This window comes from Phoxinus phoxinus (genome assembly GCF_949152265.1).
Source record: "Phoxinus phoxinus genome assembly, chromosome: 1".
NCBI lineage: Eukaryota > Metazoa > Chordata > Actinopteri > Cypriniformes > Leuciscidae > Phoxinus > Phoxinus phoxinus.
Window position 1 is genome coordinate 52011134 of NC_136876.1, and position 27157 is coordinate 52038290.

The 27157-nt window shown below is 39.8% G+C and overlaps 1 protein-coding gene across 4 annotated transcripts in view; it reads left to right on the forward strand.

The window, feature by feature from the left end:
* cep112 (centrosomal protein 112) overlaps positions 1 to 27157 on the forward strand; it is a gene marked incomplete at its 3' end in the record, with an annotated part of 233392 nt that overhangs the window by 67090 nt on the left and 139145 nt on the right. For all 4 annotated transcript variants that reach the window (XM_079622922.1, XM_079622921.1, XM_079622924.1 and 1 more), the window contains 5 exons: positions 5010 to 5164; positions 5317 to 5446; positions 6395 to 6487; positions 8054 to 8113; positions 10169 to 10248. In XM_079622922.1, the coding sequence (XP_079479048.1) occupies positions 5010 to 5164; positions 5317 to 5446; positions 6395 to 6487; positions 8054 to 8113; positions 10169 to 10248 (518 nt within the window). The remainder of the gene's footprint in view (positions 1 to 5009; positions 5165 to 5316; positions 5447 to 6394; positions 6488 to 8053; positions 8114 to 10168; positions 10249 to 27157) is intronic.

A 27157-nucleotide genomic window follows, 5' to 3' on the forward strand; every position in this document is an offset into this window, starting at 1 on the left:
TGGGGAGGGAGGAGGGTAATTAGCTCCTGAATCCTGACTGACGAGAGGTGGAGCTGGGGAGGGAGGAGGGTAATTAGCTCCTGAATCCTGACTGACGAGAGGTGGAGCTGGGGAGGGAGGAGGGTAATTAGCTCCTGAATCCTGACTGACGAGAGGTGGAGCTGGGGAGGAGGGAGGAGGGTAATTAGCTCCTGAATCCTGACTGACGAGAGGTGGAGCTGGGGAGGGAGGAGGGTAATTAGCTCCTGAGAAACGCGATAGCTGCTGATAATACTGAAGGAGCTTATGTATATATACGGTGATAGGCGTCGTATTCCTATAGGTAGATGTGGATCAGATGAGAGTCAGCTGATGCGAGCTTGACTAACGTGATCTGCCAGAACTGACGCGATATTTACTAAACAGGTAATTCCAAAAAAGCACCACTGGGACAGGAAAGTTATGCGCGTGATCTACTGACAACACACAAATGAAAGAACACAGACGCAGTCGGATCATTTCCATAATGACCAACGCAATCTACCAGTTAGCTTCTGGTTTAAGACGTGCTTTTATTGGGGTGGTAAATAATGACGCAAACACCGGTAAACTGACGAGCGCAAACCTTAGTAAATCACCTAAAAATCTTACCGATCGAAAACTTTTGACCAGCAGTGTACTTGTAAAGCATTGGACCAATCATTCTCGTCTGCATTCGTGCTTTGTGTAGAGGTATGTTTCTTTGTCTTGTTCTTTCCTTCTCTTCCCTCACCTTGTAAACGTCGACTTGTGTGTGTGTGTGTGTGTGTTCGGGGTGTGCCTGAAGCAAAGCATGCCTTATATGCTTGGGTTGAAGTAGTCCCACTCGGGACTGGAGCACAGTGGCGCTCTGGCTAAGATGAGCCGGGTCGCGCGTCAGACCGTGACTGAGGCCTAATGAGTTTAGCTTGTTACAAATTAGCATTCAGCGGCTGTCATACAGGTAAAGGCACACGGCCTGTCAGCAGGCCTGAATTTACGAGACTTCAAATGCATGCCGACCCCACAGAGTATGACCCTTCTTTAATAATTAAACACAGCACATTTCCAGGCAGGGCCCCAGATGAAAGGCCCTTCTGTCATTGGAAATTAGGTTCTCCCGTTCTGTTGGTTTAGGCTGACCTCAGCAACCTCTCCACCCGAAACCCCCCGCCTCTTGTCTTACCCCTTCTCTCCTCATAGGCGGCTGTTGTCAATATGTCAGCTGAGGTGAGATGCTGTGTGTTGTTTCTACTTTGCGTTTGATGTCTCAATACTCTAGCCTTTGAAAGCCTTTGTTTATCTTTCGTTCTTTCATCATTCTTTTGTGCGGCACACTCCCGACGCTATCCTTATTTCTCAAAAAAGCTCTTCAAAGCTACGTGGAGTCACATCGGCCAGCGTTTCCCATCTTCTGAATGGGCGAGATTGGGGCGCCAACGGGTGCGTGCCGGTTTACCGGTGGCTTCTTGCTTGGGAGCGTGTCAGAAGTTGGCACAACTGTTCGTTTCCTTCGCTCTGCTTAATATTCCCAACGCTCATTGGTTGCTAAGTTTTGATCCGTCAATGTCAGTGCTCAATAGAGGAAGGAAGACATTGAATATTGATGACAAGATACATATTCATCACATTTGGGACTCAATGGAGATTGATGACTTGCATTGATGTATAGCACAAACTCTACCTGAGAGATGTGAACATCAGCCACCAACCTCAGTTTGTCAAATATGCTCTATAATCATAACAGTATAGCCACTTTATGCACAAATATCAAGGGATTTATAAAATTGATATGAGGTCAAAGAAGAAGTTAATATTGTTCACATTAAAATAACCAATGTTGACGGGAGTGGTCAAAGCAAAGTATATATATATATATATATATTCAACAAAATAAAGGTTCCTCCACATCCCAAAGCTGCTCTATCTGAGATCTGGAGACTGGAGAAACCAGCTCGAGATGATTTGAGTTTTGTGACACTGTTGTCCTGTTGGGAGTATCCATTTGAAGATGAGGACACTGCGGTCATAAAGGGATGGACATGGTCAGCAACAATACTCAGGTAGACTGTGGCGTTTAAACAATGCCTTATTGGCAATAAGAGGCTTAAAGTGTGCTGAGAAAATATATAACACACCACTACAGCACCACAACGCTTTTACACAACGCTTTTCCAAGCTTCTAGTGTCCAGTTTTGGCGAGTGTGTATGAATTGTAGCCTCAGTTTGACAGGAGTGACACTCTAAAATATATAAGGAATTATCCTTTTTTTCAAAAGAAAAGGTACGAGCAATATGCAAACATAATGACATTCGCATTGTCTTACTTATTATTTTTCTATTCAGTATTCCCCAACATGGCTCATTTCACACATGCAAAAGAGGTTTGCCAGTCTAAATGGCCACATACAAATTAAATGACATTTTTGTTTACAATAATCTTGATAATAAGACTTAAGAAAGTGAAGAATATGCGCCTATAAAAGCAGATTAACACGGCTTGAGTCAACACAATGTCTGCCTGAAAGGAGAATGAGACATGCTTTTAGTGTCTCTTTGCTTGGGTTGAGTATTCATAAAGCAAGTGTTGATCCGTATCCTCAGAGATGATACAGTACGTGTGTAGAAAAGCTTTGGTGGAGTACGCGCTTTTATAGGGAACATCCCCCTGGCCACTGAGACGTGCTCTCAGATGAGGGCATGTGTGATTGAAGGGATAGAGACGTGTCCCGTGTCACCTGCGGGTTTGACTTTAAGAGGGCGTTATCACAATCTCAATCACTGTTGCATCAGCAACTCCTTCTGACTGACTCTGTGTGTTTTGAGATGTGTGATCGTTTACTTAAATTGGTTTGAAAAGTTTACTTTTTTTATTTTACAGTGTCCTTGTTATATATGTACAACCTAATCCTACCCTAACCCTATAGTAAGTACATGTAGTTGCTTAATATTACTCAGTCCTTAAATATATAATTACACTGTAACAATGACACCTTAAAATAAAGTGTAGCCATGTTTTTGTAGCAAGTACTGTTTTTTTTTTGCACAGTAGGATAACTATGCAGATTGTTGAATGGCTCAGACGATTGTATGTATGTGTGTGTGTGTGCCATCAGGGTCAGTGTATTAATTACAATACATGCGTCATAGCACAAGTCTTGCTCTCTCAGATCACGCCGCATTTCACACTGGGAGTTCACAAAGGCCTATTTTCCAGCGTTTCGACACTGACGTCGCCATCAGAAAGCTGTGCTTTTCAACACTGGCCACTTTCATCATCTGAACTATGTATCTTCAATCAATAATCTGTCATCATTCATATCAGCCTGCATTCCTCCCGCCACGCACGGGACAGTGGCCTCCATTAACGATGAGACGCGAGTGTGTGTGTGTGTGTGTGCATGTGTGTGTCTGAGCGCTGTCTGGTTTTGGTTTAACAGCTCTCGCTGTCCCGTGGAAAGTTTCCCCCTTCCTGTATTTCATCAGATACGGTTGTCTCATTTTCAAATGAAGACCATCCTAGATCCTAGATGTTCTTTTGAGGCCTGAGCTATGCTTTAATGCTGGTCTGCTTCACATGCCTTTTTTATATTCAATCCCAGCATGCTCTGGGTTGTGCTAAAGAACAGAGGCCCACAGGTGCATCAGATTTGAAAGATGATCTTTGAAGGTGGATGAGGATGGTGTGGTGGCCATGAATGCTGTTAGAAAGCGGTTTAAGCTCACTGTTACTGAACTGTTCAACTTTCACGATCACATCTACAGAAGAATGACCCTTTCAGGAGGTCTCCACTGCACTTTTCTGTTGTCTCTGTGTTGGGAAGCTGCTGTGAGGCTGCAGTTTGTCAAGATACAAGCCACTTATAATTAGGGATGCACAGATATTAAACTTTTGGCCGATACTGATAACCGATATTTCTTTCAATTTGAAAGCCGATATTTTTTTGTGTTTTTTTTGAGAGCCTGATTACAAAAACAAAAGTCTCACCATTGAAATTCATGTCCCAAACACAGTTATAATGATCAAAGCCGATATGACTTTACTGTATTTTCCTTTTTTGAAGTGATTTCAATCATATTTCAAGCAATTCAAACCCATCATGTTGAACAGTGCGCATCTGAAGAGTCTCAGCTGAAGGAAATAATACATTATTGATCGGCTTTAATATATCGGACACATGTTCTTATCGGGCCGACGATAAAATCAACATATATCGGCCGGTACCGAAATGTCGGCCGATATATCGTGCAGCCCTATATTTTTAAACCCTATAATTTTAAAGTAGTTCAACTACCGGTACACTTTTGAACAACGTTGGTTATGATAATAACTACTGAAGAACAGCTAACTGCATTGAGGCTATGTAAGGGGGCCATAACTTTTGCCATAAAACACTATTTATTTACTTATTTATTGACAGAATTAAACTTGAACATATAGTTTTACATTCAAAATCACTATCACGTTTACCATTGTGAAGTTTCTTATATTGTGTAAAGCACTATATTAAAAGCACTATAGATATAGTACCATATAGTAAAGCGCTATAGATAATAATTTTGTATTTCAAAACATGCAAAAAACTTATTTCAAGGTTTGCGTTCTCGAGCACCAAACACTGCTGTCGTGCAGATGAGCGGCCAGAACACATTCAAAGTTTTCAGTTAAAACGGTGTCGTGTTAGCGTCCCCTAAGTTAATAACTAATGATCTTTGCAACGGAAGTGAATCAATCAAAACTAACTTTATCTGGACAATAACTTTACTCTAGAGCTGCTGTAAAGCCAAAACTATGTAATCTCCTATTATCTCTGTAAAGCTGCTTTTAAACTATCTATATTGGAAAAAGCGCTGTATAAATGAAGGTGTCTTGACTTGACTTGATTAAAGTTTTGCATCGATAGAAATCTGTGAATCTTTTTTTGATCTGTGATATCTTTTGATGAGCTGGTTCATTTTGTATGAACTGTCTGTCTCTTTCTCTCATCTTTCTTTTTCTGTGTGTCCTCCAGGAGCAGACGGTGCACGAGCTAGAGTCACGGGTGAAGCAGCTCTCCGTGGAAGTGAAGAGCGGGAACCTGCTTCGGCAGAAGGTCACACAGGAGAAAGCCGAGTTGGAGATTCATATCGCCTCCATCAGCGCTGAGCTACAAGAGGCCAGCCACAGGTACGAGAAACCCTGACACGCTCAGGTGCAGAGATTTGATGTAACCGATATAAAGGCTTCGTAAACACGCCTGACTTCTATCCTTAACCTTGTGATGCAGTCCCACAATGCATTGCAGTCAGTGAAACCATTTTGTTGTGTGTGTTCTTCAGGGCCGTGTCCCTGCAGAGTGAGATGGAGAAGTTGAGAGACCAGCATGAAGACTCGCTGCAGAAACTTCAGGCCAGACACAGCGCAGACATGAGCCACTTCCAGCAGGAACACACACTCTCTGCAGCCAAGGCATCTTCACTCACACCTCACACACGCTTTACTCACTTTTACTGAACCGTTAAGTGAGTTCACTTTCTGATATGCAAGCTTAGGAATGATTCCCGGGGCCAGTTGCATAAATTGAAACATTATTGTTAAAAGACAGTGTCTTAAGATCTAGTGTGACCCACTAGCAGTTAGTCAAGGGACGGTTAGTCTTTCTTTTCATTACCAAATTAGACCAATGTTTTTATGTAACTGACTTAAAAAAGTCTTAAAGACCAAGAAAGTGATGACTAACTTGTAAGACTAGTCTTAGCGGTTTATGCATTAGCTCTGTCTACTGTCTACAACGACACCTTCTACTACTGCATCCGAACCCGAATGGAGTGACTGACCTTAAGTTTAACTATATTGCTACTCACAGGAAGTATGAATGTAACATTAGGACGTATTAGGACTTGTAAGATATTCTAACAACCACAAAAATGCACAGTACACACAAATATCAGGTGTTTTTCTGTCCTACAAAAAGTTACGTTTGTTTGTAATGATTCCCTGAGCTTGTAAAAAACAAACAAATGAAACATGTTTATTCACCTGTGCTATTATACTATCTATTTTATCTACATCTGGCTGATTTTATTAACCATTCTTCCACTGAATGAGTCAACTATAGCCCCTTTCACACAGCAATCCCAGGAAATTACCGTAAAAATGCCAGAACGACTTTACCGGTTTAGTCCCAAGTATTGAAATAGTATACAAATAATACTAGTACACCTTTACTGTACACCTGGAATACATACTCACACTTTTATATACACTCAAGTGAACCTGAGGTATACGTCTCTTTTGTAAGGGGTCTTCTTGCTGTCTACTGAGGGGTCTTTGCATCAGGAGGATGTGAAGCGGAGCTAATCTTTTGAAGTTTATGGTTTCGTAGCATTTTGTGAATGTGGTTTGTGTTTGTGTCAGGCATCGGAGGTGATGGAGGATTTGGAGCAGACTGTGCTTCTCCTGAAACAGCAGATCCAGGAGACTGAGAACAGGACACAGAGACAGCTCAGGGTCAGTGGCTCACACACACTCGTCACACACTGACCGTGGCATCACGCTATCTTTGGGTATAGTGGATGTTTATACTGCTGGTTGCCCTCGTTATTGGTGGGATTCACACAATTAACACAGTAACACACACACAGTAACACACAGTCAAGTAAGATCTTGATTGTGGCGTTTCTCTGAGGTTCAGAATCCAGTATTCCTGTCTTTCTTTTGTCTTTTATGAGTTTAATGAAGAACTGTGTCTTGTCTTCAGTCCAAACACACCGCGTCCTCTACGCCAGGCGACTGTAAATGCTCAAAAACTGTTTCCATTGCAGTTTTGTGAAATATTTATTTTTCGTATTGCGTGAAAGAAAAACTCATGTGAGAGTAAAAACTTTTTTGCAATAAATGGGAGTTTTTGCGATATTGACGTATTTTCAATTCACAATTTCAATTTGCTCAATTTGAAGGGTAATAGAAACGCGGCTACTGCTTATTTGCTTAATGTTAAAAGTCCAAATCAGATTTTGCTGCCAAATCTCAATGAAAACTAATGACCAGTTGCTCTGTCATGCAAATCATGTGAGTCCGTCAGTGTAAACCGTCAGTTCATCGGTTCATGTTATTCCAGAGAAATCAAATTGGTCTTCATAATATGTGTAATATCAGTGTGTAATAACTGGCTCTGCCCCCGAAGCTGTATTCCTTATTGTCGGACGTCACCATGTGTCCTCTTATTTGTCAAACCCTTTCCAAACCCTTTATCACCATCCAATGTAATCCCCATGGATAAAAAAAAACAAAAAAAATCCTCACTCTGAAATATGCAGTTAGATGGTTTGTGATTGTCGTTCCATGCTGGCTTTATGTGTGAATGACAATTATTGATTATTAGGCTTTCAAACATAACTGCTCAAAACATGTGAGGACAACTCCTTATTTAGTTTGGTTTGCTTTTCTTTCTTATGCTTGGTTTTTGTTTGGTTTGGTTTTGTATTGTTTGATTTGCTAGCTATGTTATGTTACAGTATGTTATGTTATGGTTTGGTTTGGTTTGGTTTTGTTTGCTTTTCTTTTCTTTCTTATGCTTGGTTTTTATTTGGTTTGTTTTGTTTTTGTATTGTTTGTTTTGGTTTGGTTTGTTTTTATGTTTTTGTTTGCTTTTCTTTTCTTTCTTATGCTTTGTTTTTTGTTTTGCTTGGCTTGGTTTGTTTTCCTTTCTTATGCTTGGTTTTTGTTTGGTTTGGTTTGTTTTGTTTTTTTATTGTTTGGTTTGTTTTGGTTTGGTTTGGTTTGTTTTAGTATTGTTTGTTTTTGTTTGGTTTGGTTTAGTATTGTTTGTTTTTGTTATGTTTTGGTTTGCTTTTCTTTTCTTTCTTATGCTTTGTTTTTGTATTGTTTGGTTTGGTTTGGTTGGTTGGTTGGTTGGTTGGTTGGTTGATTGGTTGGTTGGTTGGTTGGTTTGTTTGTTTGTTTGTTTGCTTTGTTTTGCTTTGCTTTCTTATGCTTTGTTTTTGTTTGCTTGCTTTGCTTTCTTAATTACATTTATTTGATTTGATTTTAATTGATTTGTTTTGTTTTGTTCAGGACCAAGAGAATAAGACACAGCGAGAGATAGCAGATCTGCAGAACAGCACTGTCAAAAAGGTAATTCATTTAATCACAAACTCTGTACAATATTATATGATATATCTTATTTATAAGTGTTTGGACATGTCATTATTTGTGCTGCCCTCGATTGAATATTTGCTCGACTAAGCCTCTTCTGGTTGTGTATTAGGGGGCAGCCTAGTCATCATTATACAGTATAATGAAATCTACTGTAAATCCAGTCATTGATTATGAAGAAACCTGCAGACTCTGTGTGCGTGCTCTCAGTAAGCGTGGTTTAGTGAACACATCCTGTTAACTTTTATTCAAGCCACTTTTATTTTTTGTTATTTTTACATTGATTTGCACTTATTAAACTTTTGATTATTCACACCAAATTTTACAAGTTTAAAGCCCTAGTTATTATATTGAAACAATTATAATAAAGTTGAAAAGCACCCGTTTAAGAGACTGACCAGTCTTCATAATCAGTCTCAGAAGCAGTATAAACCGAAGCAGGGCGTTTGAGTTAGACATAAAAGCCTTTCCTCCGCTCTCAATCGCCGAGTTCACTTTGATGAAGGGAAGATTTCAGGCTGTAAAATCGAGTGCTTGTTACAAGGACCCTGTTTCCACCTGGTATTAAAGGGATAGTTCACCCAAAAATGAACATTTTTGTCATCATTTACTCTCCCTCAAGCTGTTCCAAACCTGTAAGTGAAAATGCACAGAAAGTGCACAGGTCCACATTACTATTTAGAGAGATATGATATCAGAGGAAACTGTCTAAGTTATGTGTTTCAGAAATGTAAATATACAAATCACAGTTAGCGAAACATTTACTAATTTAAACAATGTAATACTTTAAGGCAGAAACAATGAGCTCATTGAAGTAATGAACACTTGTTTGTTAACAAGTGATTATGACATATTGAAAATTGGGTTACACTTTATTTTAAGGTGTCATTGTTACAGTTTAAGTACTGACTAATATTATTTAACTGCATGTACTTACTATAGGGTTAGGGTTTGGTTGAGGGTTAGTTGCATGTAATTATGCATAATTTACTGTTATTACTACGGTAAGTACATGTAACAAGGACACTGTAAAATAAAGTGTTATCAAATCTCTTGTTTGGTGCGTAAAACACTTAAAAACCACATGTTAAGTGAGTACCGGCGGCTAGCGTTCCGCTACAAATTTAATGTAGTCACAAACATCTTTGACTTTCTCTGTGTATTTAGACTTTCAGTAATTTGGCATTGTCATTTATCATTTTTGTGGCAAAAAGTCAGCTTTATTTATATAGCACTTTTTTACAATACTGAGAGTTTCAAAGCAGCTTTACAGAGATAACACTAAAATAATGCAACAAAGTTTGTGTCCAGAAGAAAATAGCGTCACAGTCCAGCTTAAGAAAGCTCAGCGATGGTTCATTTCTGTTGTAAAAAAGTGATTAATTTAGTTCATTTATATATATATATAGCCGCTCTGTCATCGTCTCAGTTCAGTTCTCATATAATGCTGTCAGTGCAGATCAATAATATTGTTGAATATTGCATTAAATGTCCCCAACTAAGCAAGCCAGTCGGAAAAAGCGACAGTGGCAAGGAACCAAAACTACATCTGGTGACAGAATGGAGAGAGAGAAAAAAACCTTGTGTGAAACCCAAGGAAGCGAATGATTTACAAATGTGATCAGACCACTAAAGCCGCCAGGTGGAAACAGGACCAGGTTGGTATTTGTCAAGTGTTTCCCCAAATGAAAGGGGAGCGTAACGGGACAGTAATAGACCCGAGCTGATTGCCCCACTAATTATGAGACTTAATAGGATCTGCTCCCTTTCAAACGTCTTCAAAGCTTCAGAACTGTCATAAAAAGGGCCGCTTTTTAATAATTGTCCCGACACAATCAGGCGAAGGTAAGTTTTAAGATCAGCCTCAGACACCTGGTGCCGTCTTCAAAGGGTTATAAAGCAGGACCTCTGTCAAGGGCACATCTGCCAAGCACAGGCCGTATATATACACCTGCAGGCCAGCACACGACCTCTGACCTTTACTAAATGAGCTCTGCCTGTTGAGTGATTGACACTTCTGCTGTCCTGTCCCAGTTGCAGACGCTTCAGGCCCAACTGGAGAAGGAACGGGTCGAAGGCAAGAGGAAGATCAGCAAGATGGAGGACTCGCTCAGGTAAAGTCAATATTGCAGTCTCCTCTTTAAACACTACCGTTCAAACTTCTGATTTTTACATATTTTTGCTTTGTTTTCAACATTGATAATAATGAGCATATTATACTGATTTCTGAAGGATCATGTGACACTGAAGACTGGAGTAATGATGCTGAAAATTCAGCTTTGATCACGGGAATACATTACATTTCGTAGTATATTAACATACAGTTTTTTTGTCAAATTTTAATAACTCAAACCTCTGGGCTTAGTTTGATTTTTCCACAGAGCCGTGTAATAAGTCATGTTATCATACGTGTACTATTCATTTGAAATATTACGGTTATCGCCAATACTGGTATATTGCGACACCCCTACTTAACACCCCTACTTTACTGTATTTTCCGGACTATAAGTCGCACTTTTTTTCATAGTTTGGCTGGTCCTGCGACTTATAGTCAGGTGCGACTTATATATCAAAATTAATTCATACTGACTGAGATGAAGCAAGAGAAAGCACTACCGTCTACAGCCGCGAGAGGGCGCTCTAGTTAGCGGAGTTGTTCAGAAGCGACACCGAGGAAGAACTCAATGGATTCAGTGTTGAGGAATGAGATCGGGAGCTTGGTGAACTTGCTGACCGGTAACTTGTTGGACTCGCTGGCTAATGTTAGTTTAGCCTATTCAGCCTCCCAGGTATATGTTCTTTATGCTATTGTGTAGCTGAATAACTGCTAATGTGTTACGCTAACATACCGGACACCTATTCTGCCTGTTGTTCTGTGTTGTGTAGCTGAATAACTGCTAATGTGTTACGCTAACACACCGGACACCTTCAGCCTGTTGTTCTGTGTGCTGTTGTGGAGCTGAATAACTGATAATGTGTTACGCTAACACACCGGACACTATTCAGTTGTTGTTCTGTGTGCTGTTGTGTAGCTGAATAACTGATAATGTGTTACGCTAACACACCGGACACTATTCAGCTGTTGTTCTGTGTGCTGTTGTGCAGCTGAATAACTTGCCTCTCCAGATTAAATGTCTGTTCTTGGTCTTGGATTTTGTGAAATCAATTTCTAAATAAATGTGACTTATAGTCCAGTGCGACTTATATACGTTTTTTCCTCTTCATGACGCATTTTTTGACTGATGCGACTTATACTCCGGAGCGACTTATAGTCCAGAAAATACGGTAATTTTTAAAAAAACATTATGGTTATCGCCAACCAACATCTGTATATCGCGACACCCCTACTTTACAATTATTTCTGCTATTATCATTATTATATTATTATTATTATTATTTAGATGCTGATTCTCATTTGAGTGTCCAACGGCAATATTTGCCTAGTCTCGCCACCTTGACGGCTCTGTTAACACTGTGCAATTTATGATCCTCCCATTACGACTGTTGCTTGTCAGACTGTACAAACATGATCCTCGCTGTAAGCCATGTCACACTGTAAGATCTCAGTTGTCATTAAAGGGATAGTTCACCCAAAAATGTAAATTCTGTCAGTAATTACTCTCATGTTGTTCCAACGCAGGCTTCGTGTGATGCTGGCCAATAGTGACGAAGCGCTGCGCTTTTACACTACATGAACACACTCTGAAGAACATCAAGTTGAATAATGTCCTTTTTTTTTTTTTTTTGCACAAAAAGTATTCTTGTCACTTGATAAACTTAAGGTTGAGCCGCTGAAGTCACTTGGACTATTTTAAACATTGTCTTTACTAACTTTCTGGGCCACTAAGTTTCAATTACAACAGAAGCCTATGGAGGAGTGAGACAGCGCTCAGATTTAATCACTAATATCTTCATTTTGTGTTGTGAAGATGAAGGAAAGTCTTACGGGGAACAACACGAGGGAGAGTCATTACTGACAGAGTTTACATTGTTGTGTGAACTAACCCTTTAATGTCAGACTGTACGTCAGTCAAGACGCATTAACAACGGACACACGCAAGTATATTTGTCAATGAGCTGCGTTACACGCGGGATTGAAATGGTGGCTACAAAGAAATCTCCAACGGTACTTTTGGTCATGGCATGTCTTAAGCCTGGAACACACCAAGCCGACGCCGACGAACTAGCGCTGATGAAAGCCGACTGTGTTGTCGCCTCGTGTCGGGGTAAAAAGCTGCACTTGAACACACCGAGAGAACTACAGCCGACTGTCAGCTAGAATGCGCGTTCTGCGTCTGCGTGTAAATGCGACAACTGTCTATTTCTGCAGATATATTCGTCATTCAAAAAGAGAAACCGACGCTGCAGATACACAAACCGACCGTAAACAAAGCAGTGCGTGCTTACCGTTTTGAATATCAATCCTGCTACACACTTTCTTTATTCCACTCCGCTCATGTTGATATTGAAATATTCACCAAGGAACATTCAGGTAAGATGACGTAACATTAGAACAGCCTCTCTGTACCGTTTTGACTTCTTTGCTCGCTGTTTTGCTATTATTCTCGTGCACTGACTCGTTCAGTAAAGGCGGGCGTACACGGTGCGAGTTCGGACACTCGGGAGGTCGTGAGATATTGCACACGTTAAGAGTCAGTTAAACTGATAATCGCGTCAAAGCAGCTGGTACACGGCACGACTGTCCTCCTGCACGAATTTTATCCCGAGCTGGCGGTTAAACACAGTCTCTGTGAGAGCTTTCAATGTTTCAGGCAATAGCTTCAGATAGAAAAATGACAGAAATGTGTGTGCAAATGCAGATACTGTAACAGTAGCCATTCCGTTCAACATAAAAACATGAGAGAGAGTGTGTGTGTGTGTGTGTGTGTGTGTGTGTGTGTGTGTGTGTGTGTGTGTGTGTGTGTGTGTGTGTGTGTGTGTGTGTGTGTGAGACAGTGTATGCGCACGCTGTGTGGTTGCTGCCACTGAGGTATAGCCCCATCGATCTAGCCTGTGAGGCGGTTGTGTATGATTTTGCAATAGGGGACAGCCTATACGCTGGTGAAAATCGGGCCGACTCCCAGAATTTTTTAAACATGTTTAAAAATGATCGGGAGGTCGGGGAGGTGCTCATAACGTGCTCGGCTCGGCTCGTAATTCCTCTCACACGCTGCGAGCCGCGACCATGCGAGCATCACCGATTTGCACTCGATTTCTCCCGAGTGAAAAAATGATCTGCGAGCTCGTAAAACAGCAAAAAATCGCACCGTGTATGCCCGCCTTAAGCTGAACAGCCAATCAGAGTTCCCTCTTTCACTGACGGCCCGACGCCGATTCAACATGTCGAATCGGCCGAAACAAAGCCGTCGAGGACCAATTTCAACCGACGGTGCGGAACTTAGTCGGCCGACGCACAAAAACTGCCCGACCGTCGGGTTGGTGTGTTCCAGGCTTTAAAAAACCAATACAATGTGACGGCCGTCGTAGGAGAAGTCACTGCCGGACTGAGAGTCAAACGGCCCAAATCCCACAGTGTGAAGCCAGCTTTCTATCCAGCAGTGCTCCTGTATTGTGGAGTGCTCGCAGAGACCAGTGAAATGCGAACAATGCTGTGGTCTGGACTGGATTACGGGGCTGTGGAAGAGGCTCTGCTCTAAGTCCTGTTTTGGGAAGGCCATCTCCTGGCCCACAGCAGAGTCTTCAGATGTGGAGCCCGGTCCCGACCGCAGGAATGCATTGGGAGATGTGGAAGTGGTTAGCATGGCGTTCTGAGGGGAAGCTCGCAGGGTTTGTGTGTATCGGCTGCAATCACACACTTCAGGTTAGTTCATCTAGCCTCGCTTTTTCACCGCCACTCACTGGAGGAAAAAGAAAGAGCAAAACTCTGCGTGCCACGTTTAACGTAACAACCACTAGTTGAGTTTAAGACTGTTGATGTTGTCAACATCTCTGCTGTCACTATACCTTTGCTGCTGTTTAGAAATCATGCATTTCAAATGGCTTCAGTGGATATGCTTGTGATATTTGATGATGCAGCTAACAGACGAAACCATCGTCATTTCACAAATAAATAAAAAAGTTATTTTTTTTCAACGTAACTGCGTATTACGTGACGTCACGAACGCGCATCACAGAACAGAGCAAGGCGAGCGTTTGTGCTTATAAAACTTAAACTTTTTTATTTATTTGTGAAATGACCGATGGTTTCACTAGATAAGACCCGTATTCATCGTCTGGTGTCGTTTAAAGCCCGTTGAAGCGGCGCTGACACTGTCATCTGGACCTTGAACCGTTTGGTCACCATTGACCTTCATTATATGGAGAAATGTGTTCATCAAAAACCTTCATTTCTTTTCGACTGAAGAAAGACATGGATATCTTGGATGACATCGGGGTGAGTCAATTATCAGCAAAAGTTTTTTTAAAAAGTGAACTAATCCTTTAAAGGTTAGTGTGATGTTCCTGAAACACTCTTTCAATCATGCTGTGAACAAGCGCTTAGAGAAAGAGAAATAACACAAACTACAAGTTTATTCAGACACAGCCTTCGATGAACTGAAGATAAAACACATTAAATCTCTGAAGATCTGATTACTCAACTCCACACACAGCATTACCAGCTTCACGTATTACTACTGACCACCACCAGGCACAGATGTGAGGTTATTTACACTGTCCAAACATTGGTGGAAAACGTCCCGTTTAGGTTGAAGAATGACATCAGGCTGGATTCGGCCCACTCGATGAGCTCATTATTTGCTGTTGGTTTGTTTGTTTGGCCCTGGTCCTGATTTAGCACACGCTCTTGGCAGCAACTACACGTTTAATTGGATTTCAGTCATTAACTCTGCCAGTGGACGTGTGACATCACCGTCGCCTGGAGCACAAGTCTTTGGGACTGAACTAATAGTTTTTACAAGAATACCTTTGCTTGACACACTTTCAGAGTTTTTTTTTTTTTTTTACTTTTTATCAACACATATTTTTGGGGATCGAAAGCAATAGAGGAAGCTGTACTGTACATTTAAAGGACAAACTATGTACAGAAAGCGAGCAAAGAATGACGTTCCCCATCATAGTCAAAGTGAACGCTTAATAAAACTCAGTATTTTAACACTTTACTATAAGGTTCATTAGTTAACTACCTTAGTTAATATGAACTAAGAATAAACAATGCTTTACACAGCATTTATTCATCTCAGTTTATGCTAAATTCAACATTTACTAATACATTATTAAAATCGAAGGTTGTATTTGTTAGCATTAGTTAATACTCTGTGAACTAACATGAACACACAATGAACAGCTGGATTTTTATTAACTAGCATTGCCAAAGATTAGTAAATACTGTAACAAATGTGTTGTTCATTGTTAGTTGATACTGATGTTAACTAATGAACTTTATTGTAAAGTGTTACCGAAATATAGTTATGACTGAAGGGTTTTTTCATGTGAAGCTCTGCGTGATCAATTGCTGTAGAGTGAAGCTGGAATGACTATTATATATTTGTGTAGTCCAAAACCTGAAAGCGAGTTTGCATTTTAGCTCTTCCAGATCCTTTGTCCTGGAGAGAATTGGACGTAGTCAATATAGTGGAATAAAAATAACACCTAGGAAGCAAGACAATGTTGTGGAAACCTGAGGTAATGTTTCCATATCCATTTTCTTGAAAAGGGGCTGGACTTGTCAAACAGTGAATGACGTTTCCATAATGTCGTCTGCCATTTTAAATGTGCGGGCTCTTAAATTAGAATGGATTCTGATTGGCTGTCAGTGTTTTTATCGTTCGACAGCTGGAAAAAAATCGTTCAGAAAGTGATCTCAACTATATTGTTTCTCCATATCGTTATCGTTACTATTCGTTGCTATTCTTTAATACTGAGAACTATTTTTAGAACAATATCTTTATCGTTATCTTTATCGCTATCGTCCTTGGTGTGAACGGGCCTTTATACATTTTTCTGAAGAAAATGTGACTGGTGTTGTGCATGGTTGTCATGGTGTCGCTGTTGCTAAGGTGTCGGGAGTGGTTGTTAGGCTGCTATGCGGTTACTGGGTGATATCTGGTCTCTAGGTCCCTTCTTCAATGTTATTCTGTGGGTTAATTCGTCTATGAGGTGAAAATCAAAAAGTGCAATCACTCCAGAACACCAAGTACCAATTATGTGAAGAATAGTGCATGACAAGTTCCTAGATGTAAAGTTTGGGGTTTGTTAATGAAGCTTAATGATGCTGGTGTTGACCGTGGTGTAGCGCTTTACTTCTCATGATTGTATTTGCACTTCAAAATTCACAAATGTTATGTTAATTTGTGAAGATTATCACGATGAACAAAACATGTAAGAATCACAACGTTTTGTTGGTCACATAGCTTCCATGACAGCAACATAGACAGTCAGTGGAAAAATCCTATTTAGGTTTTGTCGAGGGAAACCAGTGTGATGCTGACTTCCAGGTTGACCCACAACAATACATCATTACTGAAATGCTCTATTGTAATAGACTGAATTAGGATGTCTGTAGCACCAAAGGTTTTGTATTATCATCAATTATTAGTATAATTCAGGACGGATTGAATTCAATGTTTGGTTTCACTTTATTTTAAGGTTACAGTGTAATTATATATTTAGGTACTGAGTAATATTAAGCAACTACATGTACTTACTATAGGGTTAGGGTTTGGTTGAGGGTTAGTTGGATGTAATTATGCATAATTTACTCTATGGTAGTAACATATGTAACAAGGACACTGTAAAATAAAGTGTTACCCAATGTTTTATATCATATTTAAACAACTGCATTGATCTAACATAAAGGTTGCTACAATATTTTATTTCTTTGCATCACAAATGATCCATTTTTAGTAACAAACCTCCCGGCAGTTTATTGTTGGCTCTTTTGTTGTAAAAAAAGAGAGAAAAAAAAGCACTGAAATAGGACAACTATTAAACGAAAGAAATCAGGTCTGGCTGTCATTGGCACATATGTAATTTAAAACCATTCCAGGACGTTTTGCATGTCTTGTACCGTACAGCACAGCGCTTCCTTTCATCTGCTGAATTGTGTTTCCCCCCCCTATGCCGTTGCTTTAAAGTGTCGAGATGAAACGAGTGCCGTTATCTGACGTACGTGTTAGTGCGCCAGACACACACGGCTGAGGATGAATAAATTATCCCCGCATGAGCAATGAACAACACAGATGCCCATTTGTGTCAATAGGCAGCCGCATTTACGCTGCGGTCCTCATCGAGCTAATTAAACAGTCATTGGGCTAACGAGCACCCAGGATCCGCGGTCTGGGTCCTACCTGCCGTTCAGGGTCTTTTGGCCGCTTTAAAGTCAGCGCTGAACTTCAAACAGCCAGCCAGTGCACACATCAAGAGAGCAGCGCCTGATAGCACAGATCAGAGGATGAGCGGAGAAATTTAAACGAGATGAAACCGCATAAAATGCTGGCTGCTCACCGCATTATATGCCGGCTTGTTGGACACACTTCCATACGCATATGTGGGACAGAGAGGAAATGTATAATTTTTTGTTGCATATTGAAGCTTTTGCGTGCCCTTTTGATATGCACATGTGAATTTAAACATGTATATGCATGCAGACACAAGCAGCTGGTGTGCTGTTTGTTTGTCCCGAGCCCCCTTCCCATCAAAAGAGGCTCCCCCTTCCCAATGCAAATGAGAATCGGCGCATTGTTTAACTTTCCGTTGCTATGGAAATGCCATAGCGAGCTAAAGAAGAAGAAAAAAAAAAGTTAGCTCTTGTCTGTCTGATCATCAGAGAAAATGCATATACAAGACAAACAATTGTGCTCTGAATGTTCACACTTTAGATGTTATTTTGGCGAAAAGTGATACAGAAGTTCTTGGAGATGAACCAGGTTTATTTCCTTTCATGCTTGGATTAGCATAGAAAGATGCTTGTTTGCTTCGTGTCTATCCCTATTTAAGCACACGTTTCGCGAACAGCGGCGTCACATACGCAGGCCAACTCAGTTCCCATCACTGCAAATGGCAGGACAGTGTGTTTGTCTTAAAATGCGGCGTGACTGTACGCTGTAAACTCGCATGAGGGGAGTGCCACAGGGATATGTGCTTGGCCCGACTGTGTTGTCCCACGTCTGCAGCTGCGGATCTCTTTGAGTGTCGGCTTCGGCCCAGTCCGGGGGCACGTCCCTGGGGATTCAGAGGCCAACATCAAACGGGCTAATCACTGCAGTCCCGGCTGGATCAGACGGAGGATAAGAATAGGCAAGAAAATAAACCAGCTGGCCCTAAACTCGTCCTCGTTTTGAAGACGACAGTGTTGCATTCCCTGGATGAACTGCAGATTAAACTCCTCATTTGTGTTTGTGCAAATCTCTACCAAAACATGCGTTTGCTGAGCTCCTACAGACATACTTAATGCCTGTCACGTTTGTGTTCAGTTGGTTTCACTTTCATGGACCTTTAGGTTTACACGACAACGATATGCTTTAAGTGGAGAAGTTTTCCGCGAATAGACATTGTCAAAACGATCCCCATTCACACGGATCCGCGAAAACGGCTAAAAACGCTGTATTCTGCCTCCAGGCCAGTAGATGGCGATGAAACACGATAGACTGAACACGTAATACGCATGTACATGTGCATCGTCTTCAGAGATTCACGTTTTTGTCGTTTACACGGAGACCGTTTTCAAAAACGTGCACTTTGAAACCCGATTTGAAACGCCATTGTCATGTAAACGAACGGCCAAAACGCATAAAAAAGTTGTACGTTATTAGTTGAAAACGGTGTCGTGTAAACAGCCCTTAGTTTGTTTCTCTTCAGTCACATGTTTCCTGTGTTCTCATTTCCCGCCACTCATCAGTAGCCACGACTGATTCGTTCATCACAGCTGTCCGTCACTCAGTTCATCACTATAGGTATTTAAGTCCATCACCTTCAGTGTTTTGTCTGGTCTCGTTTAAGTTACGCACTGTGTAGGTTGTGTGTTCTTCGTTTACCTGTTCCCGGAGTCTCCTGTGAAGCTTATTAAAGCACTATTTACCTTTCGAAGTACTATTCTGCGTGTGTTTTCCACAACCCCATGCTGACAGATATGTATTTTAGTTGATGCTCCGAGCCAGGGACAGTCCGTTTTTAGGGTGTGTTTGGAATGGCATACTACTCCTACTATTTTTGCATTATGCCTAGTGTATGAACTTTCTGTTTGCAAGTCTTGGTGACCTACTACATTTGCACAATCCATGAAATATTGTATTGTATTGTATCCTGGCATTTTAATATTGGTGTAAACAGAGATTGTTGGTTTAATATCAGGCTTGGGATGCATAAATCTGGTGCACTTTGAGAGTTCACTATTAAGAGCTCCAACCCGTGTTCAGTGTGCAAATTGAACAAAGAAAAATTGTGCATTGACTTGTACCTGAACGTTTAGCTGTGATATAGTGTCTCATTCAATACACTACAGACTACTACTACTACTTCTAATAATAATGTTTTAAAGTAACACTAGGTTACTTTTCTTTTTTTTGCTCTCGGGGTCCCCCTAGAGTTGGGAAACAGTATTGTCCTCTACTACTGTCGTAAACTCTGTCATACATGCACGTGCATTTGTTGACAACCATGATAGCCCAGAACACTGTAGGAGTTCACATCACATGCTGGTGTTCTGCTTGCGTCGCGTGTGAAATGTCTTCATCCCAGGTACAGTGGCATATATTTCAGCATGTCATATGAATATAATTTCATGGGTTTTATTTTTTTTTCAAACGACAAATGATCGCGATGCTCATGTTTACAAGCCAGCGTCATTATAGTAGCCTAGTCTATTGGTTACCGTTTTACTGAATCTATATGATACTTCAATGCAATGTTTGAGTGGTAGATATAATAACCATATATCGTCAATATTATAATATCAAGCTACCATAGATGAATCTGCAAATTTTACAAATCGATTTGCATTATAGCTTGAGGCAAGACAAATAAACAAATATCACAGACATGTTAGGTATCCTAAAATATTATTTTGTACATCTTATATATTTACTTGCAAGAATGTAGCCCCTACCAAACTTGTAACTTACACGCCATTTAGACATAGGCTTTCATTTGATATTTGAAAGACCGCATCGGTCGAGCATAGGGTTGCCACCTTTGATTTGTGAAAAACCGGGACATTCAGATTATTATTATTTTTTGTGGTCTGAGTTGTAGGTTGTAAATAGTATTTTCTTTGACACTGGTGGCTCATCCGACTTTGTTGTGTTATCCTGATAGACAGTGGTTATCCTCCTCGTCCGTCTCTCTCCCCATTTCACACAATAGATGTAAATAGACAGTTTTTAAAAAGCTAGCTAGCAACTAAACTCACACTGTATCATCTTGGATGTGTGTTGATGCGCGCGCGCGACCGACCGACAGCACAGGCAGTTGCTAGGCGATAAGTTGAGCTTCCAATCAAATAAAAGTAAACAGCTGGCATTGCGTCACATTGGCCAATCCACTGTTTTACCCGTTTTTACCATGGTTTTTACCCGTTTACGGACACAGGATTGGATGTACTGTACACAACTATGAAGAAAACACAGTAACAGTAGACGGAAACGGTTTAATTTGAAACCAGGAAATTCTACTTTAGAAGTACATTTTCACAAAAAAACGGGACAATTCGTGTCCCGGGAAAGAATATGAATTTTCTGGGACTGTCGCTCAAAAAAGAGAATAATCCCTGGAAAACCGGGACGGGTGGCAACGGGCACTCCTCCTCCTCCTTCAGCTCACGCCAGCGAGCAAACGCTGGCCCAATGTTGATCCTCGTTCTGCCTTTAATACGATCACTTTCTCGTTTCCTCTTGTTGCTTTCCTCCGACAAAACCTTTGCTTTCTTGCTTTTCTGTGCTGCTTCGGCCATGACTATAACATTTGGCAAACAAACGCTAGTTTGGCCATAGACAGTAGAGTTTGGCTCGCACGTCCGATTGAAGGAAGTGGGGGTGGTGGTGGAAGTGACGTATATGCCGTAAAGCAGTCGAATTTTGTAGTTCTCTTTGTTCGCCGGTTACTACCCGAAACCCGAAGTTTAAAAGTACGATTAAAAACGCTACAGACCCCGTCAGGCTATGGCAGACGTGTCATTCAACCTATTGTAAGTCGATGTACCATCACAAGAGACTTGGAAATATATTATTAAGGTTGAAAAGTTACCTGGTGCTGCTTTAATATTACCGGTACATTAAAATGTATTTTGACGGAAACTCCAGTCAAGCTTTTATTTTGGCAGAAAACAAGTTTTATTTTGGCAAGCGAACACAAAGCCTAATCACACTGTAGATTTTAGTTTGTTTGACAGCAATGGTGCATAAAATCAAAGACCTTTTATGTTATTATGAGAAGTTTAAATACATTTTTTGGCCTCCAGTCTAGTCAATGCTGATAGCACTGTACATAAAATGTTGCCATTATTCATTTAAAGACATCGATACTAGATATATTTATTAGCTATAATATATTTTTAAGATCTCTTAAGTTTTTCCAGACAATGAATATGAAGGTGTTTCTTCAACTATGTGCACATTATCACTTTTTGCTTCGTTATATATAACATTTCTACTTTTCTGCTTTTACTTTTTGTTATTGTTTTTATATAAAAGTCACATTTAAAAAAGAAAAAAATGTTTTTGAAATTCAATGCCTAAATAATTTATTTTGGCTACTTTTCAAATAAATTGTTACTATTTCTTTTTTAAATCTATTTAGTGTTTAAAAACTGCTAATGTAAGAGTGAAATAAGAATAGACCGTTTAATTTGTATACAATTATTCATACATGCTCAGTCGTGGTGCTATTTCAGCATAAACAATTTTTTTTAAATCATTTCCTATAAAGGTTTTGTCAAATTATTCAAAAAAAAATTTATTTACTCATTTATTTTTGGTTTAGAAAACAATACTAGATATGGAATTAGCCTTAGCAAGACGAAGACACTCATCATTTTGTTCCAGAAATGTCACTTTCACCACATAATGTGATGTGTTGGGGAAGTTCTTCATTGTTATTGGACAAACGATATAAACTAGTGAGAGTGCAAGAGTTTATTTTGGATCAAACATGTTGAAGATAAGGATGAGTTTCTTCTTCTGAAGATCCGCAGCATTGCTCTTGGCAGTAAACAATCCACATGTGTTGCTGTGCAGAAGCGTTCACGTCTGATTGTGGACGGATGATTGAAGTCTGATCTCCGCTTTGATCTGCGAAGTTGATTCAAATAGATGCTTGTGCAACTCGCCTAAACACCACACAAGTTACAGGCACGTGACGTTCAGCTGCGTATGTGACGAGAACACACTTCTATTCCCCCATCTGTTTTTACTCTTTTTGCAATTATCTGCACTATTTTGTTTTTTAAACTTCGCATTGTTTATGAGTTATGGCCTGCATACATGTGCGTCTAACACATGCCTGATGTTCTGCAGCATTACTATAAATTAATGAATCCAAAGTGTCCAAAAACACATTGAGAGAAGGCGGTTGCTAGGAGAGAAGCGGGAGGCGTGTGAATGGAGAAAACAGCTCGCTGGGTCATGCATCTGAAAGCATTTAAATCCAACACAGTCACACTTTCCACAGAGCATTACATGCATACCATCAGCATCGTCCTGCAGGGGGCGCCACACAGACACACTGATCGGCAGGAATAACCTTAAGCCGAATATGAAGAGCAAATTCCTCTTGTTTGGAATTTCCTCTAGAAGTTTTAAAGGGATGCAGATGTTGTTTTCTTGTATCGTACGCAAACCACATCGTTGAATAATCGCCTCACGCAGGAGGCTCGTGGTGTGTGTCACTGCATGTGTCTTTAGCACCGGGAATGACATTAATTAAGAGTGTAATCCCACCCAAGAGTCACACACACTTCACTGATTCAGCAACACACACACCCCTGGTGGTCCACACCGTCGCAAACAATCGCAAATCAACACTATCATGACCCTGAAAAATGTGGGTCAAATAAGTAAATGCATGTCTATTCGGGTCAATTCCACTTTTTAAAGAATGAAACAAACCTTTCAGCAGTTTAACAGTCAGATCTCACAAACGCTTGCCAGATATTTCTCACCATCAAAGCCTGTCGGAGTGAATCATCTCGACAGCATGCAGGCCGTCTGAAAGAAGAAGAAGAGATGTTGATTATCAGTGTTACGTGGCATTCACTTGACCAGAAGCTCATCATGCGTTTCATTGAGGAAGTGCTGTCCTGGAATCGTCTTGTGCATTAAAAACATGTCAAGAGGGTGTTTTTTAACACAATTTTTTTTTTTTAAGTCTTCATTAAAGCGTTAAAGGCCATGAACAAAGCCAACCAGCTGTAAGTTGAATCGCAACACTACGAACTTGAAGACATTTGAAGAAAATAAACAACACAGTGTGCCTAACGAGGGAAAAACTACAAAGCCAGGATGCATTGTGAATGACACATTTATTTTACAGTGTCCTTGTTACATGTTACATGTACTTACCGTAGTAATAACAGTAAATGATGCATAATTACATGCATCTAACCCTCAACCAAACCCTAACGCTATAGTAAGTACATGTAGTTGCTTAATATTACTCAGTACTTTAAATATATAATTACACTGTAACAATGACATCTTAAAATAAAGTTTAACCGAAAACTATTAATTGAAAGTTGTCGATTATATCTATAGAAACAATATATTTTAAGTTCACTTGCAAAAATATGTATATCAAATAAAATGCAAATATTTAAGTGTTTTGACAGCAAGGCGAGAATCATCTTGACTTGAGAATCAACTTGATTATGTTGATCAGTCATTTGCAGTGCTTCATGGGAATGGGTGATCAATACTCTCTGATTATGTGGAGATTTCTGGGTAATGTAGTTTCTCACTGCGCATTTAGCTGGTTATTTAAAAACAATAAGTTAATGCAAACAGATTAGCTTCAACAAAAGCATATACCGTTGATTAACAACCTTGAAACTCGTTAAGGGTTCATAAGTGATCTTTAAAAAAAAAAATCTCAATTTTTTAACCCAGCGGTTGCAAAAGGGAATACCAAGTCAAGTTCATTGCATTGTGGGATAATTATGCTTTGTAGAATACTACAGATTTGGACAAATGAAGTAGACCATGCATGTGTTGGTTGCATACAGAGAATGTGCCTGTGCGTACTGTATTCTGCAGCTGTAGAACGCTATTCGGGAAGTCGTATTTACAACTCTACTTCTACAATATAATGATAAAGGAATGTGCATAAGCCGTGTTTTTTGCTTTAAGTTTTTATAAAATGTATGCAGGTGCTGTACATTTAATCATGACATATTATATCGTAATTGTACAATTAGTTACATCCATTTCTACACATTTACTATCAATATAGATGCTGCATCCATTACATCCACCATGTTTTTGTTCACTTATAATTATGCCTTCGTGGTGCCGGTCATGTGTGTTTAACTCGAAAATACTATCTATCCGACTTTAACACACCAACAGTCTCATGTCTTTGCTTTATTGCATTAGTGTGAAATTGTTGTAAAGGTGGCATCATTGAACATCATTGAAGTTTGATTATTAACCAATAATGACACAAGAATCAGATCCTACTGGATAAACTGGATTGTCAACAGGATATTTTGTCCTGTTGGATCATTTGTTGGTATTAGTGCTGTACTTATATTAAAACAATGTTTTGCTCATAACCAAATTGGACAGGGAGGAAATTGCAACTCGACAAATGCAAATAAAACCCATTATAATCAGTGATGCTGTCTACACTTTAAAGTTGTGCGACGCGACAAATGCAAATAAAACCCATTATAATCAGTGATGCTATCTACACTTTAAAGTGGTGCGACTCGACAAATGCAAATAAAACTCATTATAATCAGTGATGCTATCTACACTTTAAAGTGGTGCGACTCGACAAATGCAAATAAAACTCATTATAATCAGTGATGCTGTCTACACTTTAAAGTGGTGCGACTCGACAAATGCAAATAAAACCCATTATAATCAGTGATGCTATCTACACTTTAAAGTGGTGCGACGCAATAAATGCAAATAAAACCCATTATAATCAGTGATGCTGTCTACACTTTAAAGTGGTGCGACGCGACAAATGCAAATAAAACCTCATTATAATCAGTGATGCTGTCTACACTTTAAAGTGGTGCGACACGACAAATGCAAATAAAACCCATTATAATCAGTGATGCTGTCTACACTTTAAAGTTGTGCGACGCGACAAATGCAAATAAAACCCATTATAATCAGTGATGCTATCTACACTTTAAAGTGGTGCGACGCAATAAATGCAAATAAAACCCATTATAATCAGTGATGCTGTCTACACTTTAAAGTGGTGCGACTCGACAAATGCAAATAAAACCTCATTATAATCAGTGATGCTGTCTACACTTTAAAGTGGTGCGACGCAATAAATGCAAATAAAACCCATTATAATCAGTGATGCTGTCTACACTTTAAAGTGGTGCGACGCGACAAATGCAAATAAAACCCATTATAATCAGTGATGCTATCTACACTTTAAAGTGGTGCGACTCGACAAATGCAAATAAAACCCATTATAATCAGTGATGCCGTCTACACTTTAAAGTGGTGCGACGCGACAAATGCAAATAAAACTCATTAAAATCAGTGATGCTGTCTACACTTTAAAGTGGTGCGACTCGACAAATGCAAATAAAACCCATTATAATCAGTGATGCTGTCTACACTTTAAAGTGGTGCGACTCGACAAATGCAAATAAAACTCATTATAATCAGTGATGCTATCTACACTTTAAAGTGGTGCGACGCAATAAATGCAAATAAAACCCATTATAATCAGTGATGCTGTCTACACTTTAAAGTGGTGCGACGCGACAAATGCAAATAAAACTCATTATAATCAGTGATGCTGTCTACACTTTAAAGTGGTGCGACGCGACAAATGCAAATAAAACCCATTATAATCAGTGATGCTATCTACACTTTAAAGTGGTGCGACGCGACAAATGCAAATAAAACCCATTATAATCAGTGATACTGTCTACACTTTAAAGTGGTGCGACTCGACAAATGCAAATAAAACCCATTATAATCAGTGATGCTGTCTACACTTTAAAGTGGTGCGACGCGACAAATGCAAATAAAACCCATTATAATCAGTGATGCTATCTACACTTTAAAGTGGTGCGACGCGACAAATGCAAATAAAACCCATTATAATCAGTGATGCTATCTACACTTTAAAGTGGTGCGACGCAATAAATGCAAATAAAACCCATTATAATCAGTGATGCTGTCTACACTTTAAAGTGGTGCGACGCGACAAATGCAAATAAAACCTCATTATAATCAGTGATGCTGTCTACACTTTAAAGTGGTGCGACGCGACAAATACAAATAAAACCCATTATAATCAGTGATGCTATCTACACTTTAAAGTGGTGCGACGCGACAAATGCAAATAAAACCCATTATAATCAGTGATGCTATCTACACTTTAAAGTGGTGCGACGCAATAAATGCAAATAAAACCCATTATAATCAGTGATGCTGTCTACACTTTAAAGTGGTGCGACACGACAAATGCAAATAAAACCCATTATAATCAGTGATGCTATCTACACTTTAAAGTGGTGCGACTCGACAAATGCAAATAAAACCTCATTATAATCAGTGATGCTGTCTACACTTTAAAGCGGTGCGACGCAATAAATGCAAATAAAACCCATTATAATCAGTGATGCTGTCTACACTTTAAAGTGGTGCGACTCGACAAATGCAAATAAAACCCATTATAATCAGTGATGCTATCTACACTTTAAAGTGGTGCGACTCGACAAATGCAAATAAAACCCATTATAATCAGTGATGCTGTCTACACTTTAAAGTGGTGCGACGCGACAAATGCAAATAAAACTCATTATAATCAGTGATGCTGTCTACACTTTAAAGTGGTGCGACTCGACAAATGCAAATAAAACCCATTATAATC